General features: G+C 48.3%; 1 protein-coding gene across 9 annotated transcripts in view; it reads left to right on the forward strand.

Annotated features, from left to right (window-relative positions):
* Window positions 1-14,043, forward strand: part of INPP5B (inositol polyphosphate-5-phosphatase B) — a 47,026-nt gene that overhangs the window by 975 nt on the left and 32,008 nt on the right. For 5 of the 9 annotated variants that reach the window (XR_007475267.1, XR_007475268.1, XR_007475270.1 and 2 more), the window contains exons 3-6: window positions 437-534; window positions 669-698; window positions 1,971-2,081; window positions 6,196-6,336. Coding sequence is in view for 4 of the 9 variants with exons in the window: in XM_033422106.1 (XP_033277997.1) it covers window positions 437-534; window positions 669-698; window positions 1,971-2,081; window positions 6,196-6,336 (380 nt within the window). In the remaining 5 variants the exon portion in view is untranslated. Of the gene's footprint in view, window positions 1-436; window positions 535-668; window positions 699-1,970; window positions 2,082-6,195; window positions 6,341-6,479; window positions 6,583-8,725; window positions 8,867-11,164; window positions 11,319-14,043 lie in introns of those variants that run through there. The other 4 variants (XM_033422095.1, XM_049705351.1, XM_033422100.2 and 1 more) reach the window with 4 other exon arrangements.

Genomic DNA, 14,043 nt, shown 5'->3' on the forward strand with positions numbered 1-14,043 from the left:
ATTACACAGAAGCAGAGAGAGAATAATTAATATTTGTCAACGGTCTCACAGCCAGAAAGTGAACCTTAGGGTCTCAGAGCTGGGAAGGAGGAGCCTTAGACATTTTTGAACCCACCACCCTCACCTTACAGATGAAAAAGCTGAGGTTCAGGGAGGGAGTGGGGAGGCTAAGATTGCCCTGTTCTTGTCACTTGCAGTGCTAGAATGCACAGGGGGAGATCAAACATGGGTTTTACTAACAAGGCAGGGGCTCCCCGAAATGAGGCAAGTTCAGCTTTGATGACCCAACAGTCTCTGGTGGGTACCATGAGCAGAGAGGCATGAGCACAGCCCCAGGAACCAAGGAGAGAGTGCGAGCACCCCGAGGCTTCCCCGATGGGCCTGAGGGACGACTAGACTACAGGCCCCCTGTCCTCACTCTGCTTCCTGCCCTCAGTCTCTTCCTGTACACACACCGGAGGATGGCCGTTACCGGGGATGATGTCTCCTTGGACCAGATCGTGCCGATCTCTCGGGATTTCGCTCTGGAAGAAGGTGCCACAGGGGCCTGGACAGGATGATCCCTCTCCTCTGGGGTCCCGGGTCATTTCTGCCCTTGTTGGAGGTGGGGCGTTGGGAGGAAGGATGATGCTCAGTTGCTAAGGGCCCTTTCGTTTCCCTGCCCGCAGTGTCCCTGGATGGTGAAGTCTACTTTCTTGGTGAGTGGTCCTTTCAGTCTGAGTCCCAGTTGGGGCAGGGGGAACAGAATCTGCAGAGAGAAGAGTGGTGTGAAGTAAAAGCACTTTCTGATCGTCTCACTGTGGCACGCAGGACCCTGCAGGATGAGGCCCCGGTCATCTCTCCAGTCACTCCTTTCCCTGCTTGCTGCACTTGGAATCCTCTGCATTCCAAGCACCTCAAACGTGACGCGTGTTCACCACGGAGCCCCTGCACACGCTACTTCCTCCTCTCGAAAGCCCTCACTCCTCTTTTCGCATAGCCAGTTATACTCCAGGGCTTCAGTTCACACTGACTTTCCTCGGGGAGCCTTTGTTGAACTCCTGAGCGTGTTTGTATCCGAAAGTGTTTGTATTTCACTCATACGCATTCCTTTGTCTCGTCCTTACCACCTCTCTGTCACCCACAGTGATTTAATTATTTATAGTGGCCTATCTAATGTCGGTGTTCTTTGCTGGACTGCAGTCGTAATAGCAGAGGTAGTACTAATAATCATAGAAATGAATATTTAATCAATGATGACCTCGCGCCAGGCACTATGCTAACGAGCTTTACACACATCACGTGCTTTCCTCACAATTCTGTGAGGTCATCGCTGCTTTCATCCCCATTTTATGGATGAGGTAATGGAAGCCCAGAGAAATTAAGTAATTTAGCAAGTGGTGGGACAAGGATTCAGACTCGGAATCCAGTCTCTGGAGCCCACGCTCTTGATCAGTCTGCGGCATTGCTCCTACTCATTCATTAGTTCAGCACATGTTTTGCGTGCTCGCCATGTGCCTGCTGGGTGCTGAGGTTACGCTATGAGCCAGACACCATCCACACTCCAGCTCCCTGAAGACAAGGCCATGTCTGATGTCTTCAGCGTGGTGTTCCCTGTGACTAGCGTGTGTCTGGCACAGTCAGGGAGACTGACTGACGGACGGCCCCCCTGTCCGCCTCTGTGTGCTTTTCATTCCACTGGTGGGGCAGGGGGTAGACTACAGGTTGAGAAGTTGGTCTCTTCTGGCTCCGTCCAGAAGGCTACGGTGAGGCTTACTGAATTTTCAGAGCTGAGGTCCACCCCCTTTGTAGACTGAGGGTGATGTTAATTTGAAGCTGGGGGTACAGAGGGCTCCCTTATTGCCCCAGCTTAAGGGTCAAAGGGGCTTTGGGAGCTTGGGCTGCTGACGTTCCATGCTGGGGGCTCCAGTCTAAAGATGCACCTAAGCATCCTGGAGGCCAGGGGCTCATTTCCTGCCTCCCCTGTGCAGGCTCAGATGTCACCGTCCAGCTGGACACAGCGGAGCTCAGCCTCGTATTCCAGCTCCCCTTTGGTTCACACACCAGAACGTTTCTCCAGGAAGTCGCCAGGGCCTGTCCAGGTAGGTAAGACCACAGGCTCCCGGGGGAAGGGGAGGCTGGGCACTGACCTCCCCACCACCAGTTGACTTTGCACCCTTTGGACTTACACTCTACAGTTTCTGTGCCCTCTCAAAGCTGCTGGCACGAGGCCACCGTGCCCCCAGGCCACCAGCCAGCCATGATGTTTGCATTTCTGTTTTCCCGTTTCTGGACCTGAGTCTTAACGCCAGCAGGGCCCCTTTGCCCTCCCTGCTCTGGGCAGGGCTGCATGGGGTGAGTTGTGATTCTCATGCAGAATCTTTTACAAGTTAGCAGGGTCAGCAGCTTCTAGAGGCCCACCTTCCCTCTCCCTGACAACCACAGCTAGAACCAAGGGAAGTCTGTCATAAGAGCTCTCCTGCCCTTGTACCCTGCTCTGTCCCCCACCACAGCTGAGAAGATGGTCTAGCTTTAACTTAACAGTGAGAAGTTAGTGGCCTCTAGGGCAGAATTTGTTTAGACTGGGCGATCAGCCAGGCAGGTAAAGAGCAGAGAATCAGCCAGAGAACATGCAAATTCTAGCCACCAGGCACTGGGGCTTAGCTGTTTACCCAACACTGTCACTTATTTCCTTTCTAGCTAACATCCTGGCTCTGCAGCAATCCGGGGTGGGCTCCCCTTCTATCGTGGTCTCCTCATGGAGCCTGAATGTCTGGGGGCTCCAACTTAGTTTGCCTGGTGTGCAGGAAGGGTACTGACTGTTGATGCAAACTGGGCAATGTGGGAAAAGGAAACAATATACAGCCTTGAATGCTGAGTTAAAGGGTTGATTCTATAAGCAGGGGAAATTTATCTCCAAACCTTCAACTAATAAGGATAACCTGTTTTATGATTATTATTGGTAGTTGTTGGAGAAGTAATAACAGTAGTAACAGCAAAGAGAATGGACTTTGAAGCTATACAACCTCTTGCATTTGAAGCCTATCTTTGCTGGTCTTTAGCTGTGTGACTTTGGGCAAACCACCTCACCTCTCTGAACCTTGGTTTTGCAGAGCTTTTTTTTTTCTCCCAGTTTTATTGAGCTCTAATTGACATATAGCATTGTGTAAGTTTAAAGTGTACAGCATAATGATTTCACTTACATACATCACGAAGTGATTTCCACAATAAGTTTAGTGAACATCCATCATCTCATACAGATATACAATTAAAGACGTAGAAAAAAATATTTTTTCCTTGTGGTGAGAACTCATGATTTACACTCTTAAAAACTTTCTTTCATATAACACAGCAGTATTAAATATATGTATCATGTTGTTGCACCCCTAGTACTTATTTATTTTTCTTTTTTGGGGGGGGTGCATACCATGCGGTTTGTGGGATCTCAATTCCCCGACCAGGGATTGAACCCGGGCTGCGGCAGTGAAAGCCTGGGATCCTAACCACTAGGCCACCAGAGAACTCCCTATTTATCTTATAACTGGAAGTTTGGACCTTTGACTGCCTTCACCCAATCCCCTTTTCCCCCACTTCATCCCTCCCTCTGGTAACCACAAATCTGATCTCTTTTTCTATGAGTTTGCTTGTTTGTAGACTTCTATATGTAAAGAATATCTTCCTCACGGAATTGTGAGAATTAAATGAGGTAATACATGTGTAAGTGCCCAGCACATAGTAGGAGCTCAGAAAAATATTTCCTTAGCTAACATTCATTGTGGACTTATTGCGTGTTAGACACTGTTCTGAGGACTTTTCAGCACATTATCTCATTTTTCTTACCACAGCCGTTCAAGGTAGGTATTATCAGTGTGTCCATTTTACAGGGGAGGGAACTGAGGCTCAGGGAGGTTAAATGCCTTACCTGAGTACATAGCTGGTAAATAATAGAGCCAGGATTAGACAGGATTAGAGAGTCTCCTCCAGAGACTGAGCTCTTGAGTTTTGCTCTAATGCGTCCTAAGCTCATGCCAACCCATCCCATCTACACTGCTCAGGGAAGACTTCGTGTAGGAGGTGATGTTTAAGCTGAGACTTGAAGGATGAGTGAGGTTTTTTCCCAGGCAGCCAACATGGGAAAAAAGACAGTCGGAGTTAAGAGCAGAGCACTGGGTGGGATTGAAGTTGGGGTGGGAGGAGGCTGTGGAATGAGCTGAACCAGGACAGGCCAGCAGAGACAGCGCATGAAGGGTCTTAAATAACCATCAAAGAGCTTGGATTTTGCCCTGTAGCTTGTGGGGAGCTGATGGAGCTTTAAACTGAGGAATAACGAGGCAGGATTTGCACTTTAGGAAAGTTCCTCTGGCAACTGGTGCAGAAGGGGAGAACCTAGAGCAGGGAGATCAATGGGAATGTATTGCAGTGGTTCAGGCATAAAAAATGAGGCTTGGACCAGGGCCCAGTCATGGGGATGGGGAGGAGAGGATGGACTGGAGAGATCAAACTGATGAGAATGAAGGCACCATGGGAACACTGAGTTTGGGTTGTGTTCACAGCTTTACTGTCTGTGGTTACAACAGTGCCTGCCATGTAGTAGGCACTTAACACATATTTGTTGAATGGATGAACAGAGCTTGGTGCCCGGCTGTGAGAATGAAAGAGAGGGAGTAGTCGAGGATGATTCCCCTCTTTTAGGCTTAGGTATCTGTCTGTCGGTTCCCTTCCCTGCTCTTCCTTCCGGGGTCCACACCTGGGGTAACCAGCAGGGAAACTGCACTAACTCAGCTTCTTTGAGCAGCTATCATGATGTGGACTTCCTCTGGGAGGGGTCTGGGTGAGAGGGGACTCTCAGAGATGACAGACTCTTGGGAATCCACCTGCCCAACCCTTGCATTTTACAGATAAAAGGACCAGAGTCCGGGATGAGGTTACAGGTGAAAGGAACTAGTTTTTCCCCACCCAGTCCTTGGTGGGTAATGTGCAGCACAAAAGGTCAGGGAGTGGAAGTGACTTGGTCAAAAGATCACAGTTAGAGGAAAGAATTAGCCAACATTAATTGAGTACCTACTGTGTGCCATGTATTTTTCTAGACAGCAACAGACAACAACCATGTTTTTCTGTTTAGTCTTTTGAGCAGTACTAAAGAGTATCCTGTTTTACAGATGAGTAAACTGACAAGAGAGTAAACTGACATTTTAGTAACTTACCCGAGGTCATTCATTAATGGAAGTTAATAGGACCAGGTTTGGAACCCCAGGTTATAACTCCAAAGCCCATGGAGTCCAGAGATTTCAGTTCAGATCCCAGCTCTGCCACTTCCTAGTTGTGAATGTGAACAATATATTTTATTTCTATGAGCCTTGGCTTTATTATTTGTACAGTGGAAATACGAACTTGCCTTACTACTCCAAGAGTTTTGTGAGGATCAGATGGGTTAATGGCATGTAACTGCTGAAAATAATTTAAAAGCTGTGTCTGGGAGTGCCATAGTCAGTCCTACGACCCAAGTCTCTTCATTTATGATGCCCTTGCAAATCCAATTCAGTTCGGTCAGGTTCATGCTGTTCTACAAGGAGAACAGGCAGGATAGCATAGGAAACAGCAAGTGTTTAGGAATCAGGCAGACCTGGGTTTGAGTGAGAGGCAGAGAAGACCCAAGAATTTCTAGGAAGGAAGAGTGGCAATCTGGTTCAGAGGGAACCAGAGGACTCGTCTTGAAGGCATATTTCATAGCAGGCACACTGCTTTTACTTAGAGTGTGTTTTTTTGGGAGGCTTGCGAGTTGCTGATGGAGATTATGGGTAGTTAAAGCCCCCAACCCGCTCCCTAGTACTAACATGTATTTGAGTTCCCACACTGCCACTCACTCTGCGTCCTCAGACTTCACCTCTCTGAGCTCAGTTGCCATGGGATAATAGTTGCCACCGGATAATCGTTCCCTTGCTCCTAAAGTTAGTTGTGAGAATTAAGGAGCATAGACCTTGGCACGTAGTTACCACCAGGTCGCAGGAGTGGTGCTTGTCTATCTTGGTATAGCACTTTCGTTTTCATGTTTATTATTGTATTTGAATCTCAGGCCCACACTGTGCGCCAGGGAAACAGGCTTGGAGCCTCCCCGGAGAGGCTGAGCGATTTGCTCACGGAGCAAATCCACCTTGCGGAGGTGGAACCGGCTCTTCAAGTCCGTGGCTCAGTATTCCCTCCTTTTTCCTTCCACAGGTTTCAACACCAAGGCCCTAGATCCTAAGTTTCTGTGGCTGTCTCGCTACAGGCGCAAGGAGCCGGAGCCCGAGCCGCCCACGCCGCGCGGCTGGAACTCAGCCCGGGGCACCCGGCCCGGGCGCTCTGGAATTGGCGGAGGCAGGTATCGATCTCGGAAGGCGCGAAGGGGATTGGAGGAGGCCAGGCTTCAGGGGCGGGCCCCGTTCTCTTTGGGGGCGGAGCTATGGAGCAGCCCGGCCTTTGATTGGCGAGGGTGGCACGCGGGGGCGGGCCCCTCTGGGGGTGGAAACGGGGGGCGGGGCTCCGGGCGGCGTGATGAAGAGCTTGAGGAAGCAGGCAGGGAAATGTCTGCCGCCGCCGGCTCTCGGGAGCGCGAATCTGCAGGTCCGGCGGGCGGTGGGACGCTGGGCTGGGGCTCCGGGGCGGTGGCGGGTCAGACCCTCGGGCGGGCAGGGTCTGTGGGTTGGCTGGCGGACGCTCGGGGCAAAGACCAAGGTCCTGGCCCTACGGAGGCGGAGACATTGGGGCTGAGGTGCTGTGGGGATGTTAGTTATTCTTAGCCGGGCGTGATGAGGGCAGGCGGGGGCCAGTGAGGTACTCAGGAATCCCGAGGCCGGGGTTTTGGTAGTACTAAAGCTCCGTTCCTGACTTCGCTGTGTGACCTGGGGCGGGTGGCTGCCCCTCTCTGAGCCTCAGTTTCTCCATCCTGACCTTCGAGTTTGACTTGTGTGGAGGTGCACTCCCCATGACGGAGCCTTCCTTTGGGTGAGGACTGGTGTGTGTACTGGGGCTGCCTGGCTCTCCTGTCGGTCCTCAGCCCCTGTGAGAGATTGGGCTGTGCGCAGACCTGGAGTCCAGGAGAGCCCTGTCCACCCTGGGCCTGGAGGCCACAATGAGGTTACAGGTGAAGGGGATTAGGTTTTTTTTTCCACCCAGCCCTTGGTGGATAACGTTGTGCAGCACAAAAGACCAATTGTTGAGCAGGAGGTTGTCTTCTGGAGAGTGAGAGGCCCAGGGCTGAAATTTGGGTCAGGCTGGTGCTTTGGGAGGACCTGCAGACCTCTGTTTTCTGTCTAGCTCCTAGGTTTTCTGCCCGGGGCTCCCTGGTATTTTTTTTCTCCTGGGTGTGCCCATGCAGCTCCTGTTACGTCTGAGCTTTGGCATGACCACTAGTACCCACTTGTGCCCCTTTTCTCAGCCGTTTGCTAGGGAACTGTCAAGTAGCCGTGTAAGTGTGGGCCGGCGCTCCACTTGCTCTTAAAAGGCTTGGAAACTGTGAGAGGCTGGGGGAATAGCACGTTGCACAAGTTTGTAAAATGGGAGGAAACTAAGCGAGCAAAGGACTTCCTCCGTGTTCGTTCTTTTCTTCCGTTGCAGCCTCTGCAAGATACAGTTGCAGCACACGATGGTGCTGATAGTTTGCATCTCTCATGGGCTTAGCTCACTTGAAGGGCTGATCTTGAGGGAGCTGTTGCATCAGTTTCCATGACATTCTGGGCTCTGGTACTGGGACAGGTGAGAGCTTAAGATTAAGTACATATCTTCCCCTTGCCCCTTCGAAAGGGCAGCATCCAGACAGTTGGCAGAGGACAGGCCCGATGGCAGCAGAAAGAGGTGGGTTCTGTTTTCTCAGCCAGCACGCCAGAGCCTGTTGGAGCGCTTCATCTCCTAAGTAGAGGGAGGTCTTCTGTGAGAAGTCGGGGCAGCTCTGAAGCAGTTATCTGCCGCTGGGTGATAAATGCAAAGTGATCTCAGAATCTTCTGTGACCTTTCAGAAATCCGAAACTAGCCACTTGCTGGTGAGGAGTTACTGTCAAGGTTTTGGTTTCATTTTTAATTTGAAATGATTTGTCCCCATCGTAATACCTACAATAAGTGGGGTTACACTACTAAATGCTAAGTTGCTCATGTTAAAATTGGTAAGAACTGGCACCAAGCCCTCAGTTCTGTTTCGGTCAGCTCTGTTTCCAGAGTTGCTTTGGCCTCAGAGGAGAGTCACACCATCTACAACAGGTTGGGGGAACCCTTTGGGCCTCCTCTGGATGTCCCTGAACCCCAAGGGAAACAGATAGCGAATTTGATGCTTCCTATATGCATATGATCAAAATTCCCACGTCCTGATAGCCCAGGGGACCAACCCAAAGACTGCTTTAAAATGCTGTTTGTGACGCTCATCAGGAGAAACAGGGCTTCCGCAAGGAGCTGACAGTCTGACAGAGGGATCTGGTGATTCATAGTAAGAGAGTGTGGGGTCGGCTCAGCAGGACGGGGGGACCTTGTGAGGTGAGCCAAGGGTAAGAGCCCCTCAAAGGCCTAGGTATTTGGGGGGCAAAGTGAAGCTGGCTTTCAGTCCTTGCCTTTGTCTTGGTAGAGAAAGGAAAGCTCTCACTTGGATGCATCTCTCCAAAAATGTCCATTCTTTTCCTTGATTTGTCTTTCCTGCATTCAGGAGTGTCAAGCCAAGCTTGGTAGGAATTGCAGAAAAGTGAAATGCAGAAGTTTTAGATCGGGGTTGGTGTCATTTCAGGTTCAGACCGGGATCTTTGAGCTAAGTTGTGATGTTGAAGTGAGATGTAAAGCTTCTGGTCGAGTGGCAGCCTGTTCCATCTGATTCTCTTGGCCTCTTCAGACTCCTAGACCTTGCATGGGTCTCAGACAAGTAGCTGTTGTAAGTAGGGGCTTTTCTGCTTCTTCACTTATTTAACTGCTCTTCTTGGTGTAGCTTTTTCTTTCCTTAAAAAGAAATAAGGAGAAATGCCTTCCTGTTTCTGTCTAACAACTGAAGGTGCTCTTATCCCTTGGGGAATCCTTCATCGGGCTCAGTACTCACCCATGTCATTGTATAAAATATTCACCTGCCTCATCCCAGACACATGCAAAGCCCTGGAGCTGTGTTCTGGAGGATTCTGAGCTATGTACTAGAAAGGAAACAGCTACTCAGAAGTCCCATTGGGCTTTTCTGGGCTAATTTAACAACATGGCAACAACAAACAAATTTTGATGTTTTGAAGTGGTTTTCTTATTCCATGGTTGATTCAAAGCGAGGTAGCTTGGTAGTAACTCAAATTCAGAATGAGATGTGCTGTGAGTATTTTTTCCCTTGGACCCAAGAAATAAAGCATTAAAGTCTGTCTGGCCTGAGAAAGGAAATGAATGCTATTTATAACTCAGGGTAGCATAAAGGGTAACCTAGATTACCAGGGCAGAAGCCAGTGAGAATGTCGGAAAAACAGCCCCTGGGTTAGTCAGTCTCCTTGCTCCCCCGTCTCTTAATAAGTAAAATCTGTGTGACCGACGTACCCTTTTAGCACAGAGAAAATGAATTTTCCTAGATGTTTATCCTACATGTGGAAATCTTGCCCATCATCTCCACCTTTGTGGGAAGCTCTGCAGGCTCCTAAGCAAATTAATTTGGCCCACTTGGTTCCTTTAAACAAAAGAGAACTGTGTTCCTTTTTCTTCCTCCTTCTGTCGTTCCCTTCTCCGTTTCCCTCTTCGTCGCATTTAACCTTTTGTTTGTTTCTAGAACAGGAGAACCCCCTGAAGACTTTTCTTGCCCTCAGAAAACAGTTTGTTGTGGAATTCTACAGTGGGAGCCTAGAGCAAGCAGGTGACCCACAAACGTTCACTTAGAAGGGGTGCTTTGCACAGAAAAGTCCTCGGGGACAGAAGGTTCAGGAAGAGGGAGGCATCAATATTTATTAGCAGAAAGACAGTTTGGGGACATAGAAGCTCACTGGCTCGCTTGTTTTCTTTGCGGCTTAAAATCTACTGTAACAAACTTGTAGATTTTACAGGTGGTGCGTATGTGAACTAAAGCTCCAAATGTGAATGACGAGGATTTGAACAAAGTGTATGTCTACGTGCTGGATACTTAAATATTTATTTTTGTTACTGCACCTTGGTATCATACTGGACGTGTCTCTTGACTTTGCTCTCTTCCGTCTGTAAAATGGGAGTGAATGGTTTGCCTTCTAGAAGGTCTCACAGGACCGAAGGGATGCTAATTTAGGGGTGGTTTCCTCTGGGAAGCACATTTAGGAATTGCAAATGCCCACCTCTAAGAGCTTAGAAACTGGCTGCCCTCTTCAGGGCCTTTCCTAGGCTGGTTTCTTCCAAATTACTATGTTCATTCTCTTCCTCACTCCTTCCCTCCCTCCAGTTTCTTTTCTGTCAATATAATCACTAAAAACCTCAGTCATCCTTGACTCTTCCCTCTCCTATGTCTAATAACCAAATTCTGTCCATTCTTTTTCTGCAATTTAAAAATTTTTTGAAAATTAAAAAAAAAATTCGCATGGTTCACGTTGGTATCCTCTTACTTGAACTAGTGCAGTGGTGTCCTTACAAGTCTTCCTCCCCTGTCTCCTCCTCCCTTGGGGCTTGCCTTAGAACGACTTTTATCATGCCCTAGTGTTTTGTTTTGTGAACTTGAATGCTGCGCCAATCCTTGTAGCCTGAGGAATAAAGTTCAGATTCTTCAGCACTGCATTCAAGTCCTGCGTGGTCTGGCCTCAGCCCCCCTTCTCGAGTCTTATCTTCCCCAGCTCACCTTCATTTCCTCTTACTTCAAACCCGACTGCTTATTATTTCCTGGTAAAACCCTCTGCTTTTTCATCTCTTTGTTGGCTGTTCATTCAGCTACATTTTTACAGGCTCGAACTTGCTGCTTTTAGTATTTTGCATCCTCTCTCCTCCCCAAATGCCAGCCTAATGCCTCGTACATCAGTAGGTGCTCAAAAATCTGTTGTCTTTCGAACCCTCTAGACCCATACATTTCCTAGCCCGAGTGATTTGTCGCCTGAAGGACATCTGCCCCCTTCCTCTTTAAGCGGGCTCTGTACTTCTTTCCACCCCCAACCCTTCCTGGTTTGCTTTTGCCACTTCTCTTTCAGCTTTATCACCAGACCACAGACAGTTCACAGAAGGCCCAGTGAAGAGAGAGCCTGGAGGAAAAAGTCATCTCTCCAGTAGCCTGTGACCACTGCAGCCTGTGGCTGAAAAGTAATTGCACAGTCGTCGTCTTTCCCCTTGAGCTAAACTAGTGATATTTAGTCCTTGCTAACCTAAATTGGATTTGCACAGGGGACAACTAGGATTCTGAGTCCAGGGCTTAACAGGTTTGTAGGGCATGGGAGGTGTTTTTAGAGATGTCTCTGCCCATGTTAATTGTTAAAATCTGTGGTACTTTTTTTTAAAGCCATGAGATTATGGGAAATGTTTAAAATGTTAAAAAAATGAAAAGAAAGTGAGGAAGAGAGAAAGAAAAGGGAGGGAGGGAAGGAGGAAAGGAAGAAAGGGACTGAGAAGCATAGTTCTTTGATTTTTAAAATTTATTTATTTATTTATTTATGGCTGTGTTGGGACTTTGCTGCTGTATGTGGGCTTTCTTTTTTAGTTGCGGTGAGTGGGGGCTACTCTTTGTTTCGGTGTGCGGACTTCTTATTGCGGTGGCTTCTCTTTTGCGAAACACGGGCTCTAGGTGCACGGGCTTCAGTAGTGTGGCGCATGGGCTCAGTAGTTGTGGCTCACGGGCTCTAGATCACAGGCTCAGTAGTTGTGGCTCACAGGCTTAGTTGCTCCGCAGCATGTGGGATCTTCCCGGACCAGGGCTTGAACCTGTGTCCCCTGCATTGGCAGCCGGATTCTTAACCACTGCGCCACCAGGGAAGCCCCTGGTTATTTGAGTTTTATGAAAGTAACAGAACTATTTGGGGTGGTAGCCAGGCTGAAACAGGAATCATTGGCTCTTTCCATTCTTTTTTTTATAAATTTATTTATTTATTTTTGGCTGCGTTGGGTCTTTGTTGCTGCGCGCGGGCTTTCTCCAGTTGCGGCGAGCGGGGGCTTCTCACTGCGGTGGCTTCTCTTGTTGCGGAGCATAGGCTCTAGGCGCGCAGGCTCAGCAGTTGTGGCTCACAGGCTCCAGAGTGCAGGCTCAGCAGTTGTGGCGCACGGGCTTAGTTGCTCCACGGCATGTGGGATCTTCCTGGACCAGGGATCGAACCCGTGTCCCCTGCATTGGCATGCGGACTCTCAACCACTGCGCCACCAGGGAAGCCCTCTTTCCATTCTTTTTTTTTTTTTTTTTTTTTTTTTTGCGGTACGCGGGCCTCTCACTGTTGTGGCCTCTCCTGTTGAGGTCTAGACATGGAGGCTCAGCGGCCATGGCTCACGGGCCCAGCTGCTCCGCGGCACGTGGGATCCTCCCGGATCGGGGCACGAACCCACATCCCCTACATCGGCAGGCAGACTCTCAACCACTGCGCCACCAGGGAAGCCCTCCATTCTTTTTAATACTGGGTGCCCCGTGCTATGGGCTTCTCTCAAGAGATCCCTGCCCTGTGTGTGCTATGTACTTACCTCTCCTTTGGAGTCAAATCCAAACTCCACGTGGCATTCAAAGTCTCACAGTTTGGCCTTACATATAATAAAAATCTATTTCTAATAAATTAAAAAAATAAAATTGTATTTTTAAATAAAAATTGATTACTGTTATGACTATTATCATTAGCAGTTTACATTTCTTAAGCACTTACTGTGGGTCTGTGGGCCTCACCCTGAGCACAAAAGTTCTGTAAGAGGATGTCCATTTTTCAGATGGAGAGACTGAGGCTTGGTGAGAGTAGGTGACATGCTTGTGATCACTCACCAGGTCCGTGACAGAATAGAACTCAGGTCGTCTGTTTGAATCTGATGCTTGAGCCCTAACCCCAGCACTCTTCTTCTGTATCCCCTGATGCTCCTCAAACAAAACTTCTCATTTCTACTTATTTATACTGCTTTTTGTTACTTATTTCTGAGCACATCATAATGCTGTCTCTTTGTGCTGAAATTATTTCCTCTGCCAGAAATGCTTTCTGAACCCCACATTTTTCTGATAGTTAATATAGTTTTTGATTAAGAGCACAGACTCTTCACCCAGATTCCCTGGGTTTGAATCCTGGCTGTACGATTTATTAGCTTTGTGTTCTTGGACAGGTTACTTAACCTCTCTGTGTTTATCTCAGTCTGTAAAGTGGTGATAATAATGCCACATACCTCATGGAGGAGTTGTGAAGATTAAATACACGTACAGAGGTTAAAACCATGCCCGGCATGCAGTAAGCCTTAAGTATTTGCTATTAATATTATTCATGGTAATATTACTATCATTGTTATCATTAACACAGCCTGACTTGGATTCTGGGTAGCTGAATCGGGATCTGTTTATCTCCTTGTGAAGTGAATGAATCTCTTACTGGTGTGTGTTGCCCTGTCTTGGAGAGGCCATGGGACGGCCCCCTGGTGGTGTGTACACAGCACTGAGAAGCGTTAATCCTGCTCGTTTGAACTGCTGGCTAATTTGCTCACATGGTTTTTTTTTTTTTTTCCTTTACATCTTTATTGGAATATAATTGCTTTACATGGTGTGTTAGTTTCTGCTTCATAACAAAGTGAATCAGTTATACACATACATATGTTCCCATATCTCTTCCTTTTTGCATCTCCCTCCCTCTCACCCTCCCTATCCCACCCCTCCAGGCGGTCACAAAGCACCTAGCTGATCTCCCGGTGCTATGTGGCTGCTTCCCACTAGCTATCTGTTTTACGTTTGGTAGTGTATATATGTCCATGCCTCTCTCTCGCTTTGTCACAGCTCACCCTTCCCCCTCCCCATATCCTCAAGTCTGTTCTCTAGTAGGTCTGTGTCTTTATTCCTGTCTTACCCCTAGGTTCTTCATGACATTTTTTTTTTCTTAATTCCATATATGTGTGTTAGCATACGGTATTTGTCTTTCTCTTTCTGACTTACTTCACTCTGTATGACAGACTCTAGGTCTATCCACCTCATTACAAATAGCT

The sequence above is a fragment of the Orcinus orca genome, chromosome 1, assembly GCF_937001465.1.
Source record: "Orcinus orca chromosome 1, mOrcOrc1.1, whole genome shotgun sequence".
In the NCBI taxonomy this organism is placed as follows: domain Eukaryota; kingdom Metazoa; phylum Chordata; class Mammalia; order Artiodactyla; family Delphinidae; genus Orcinus; species Orcinus orca.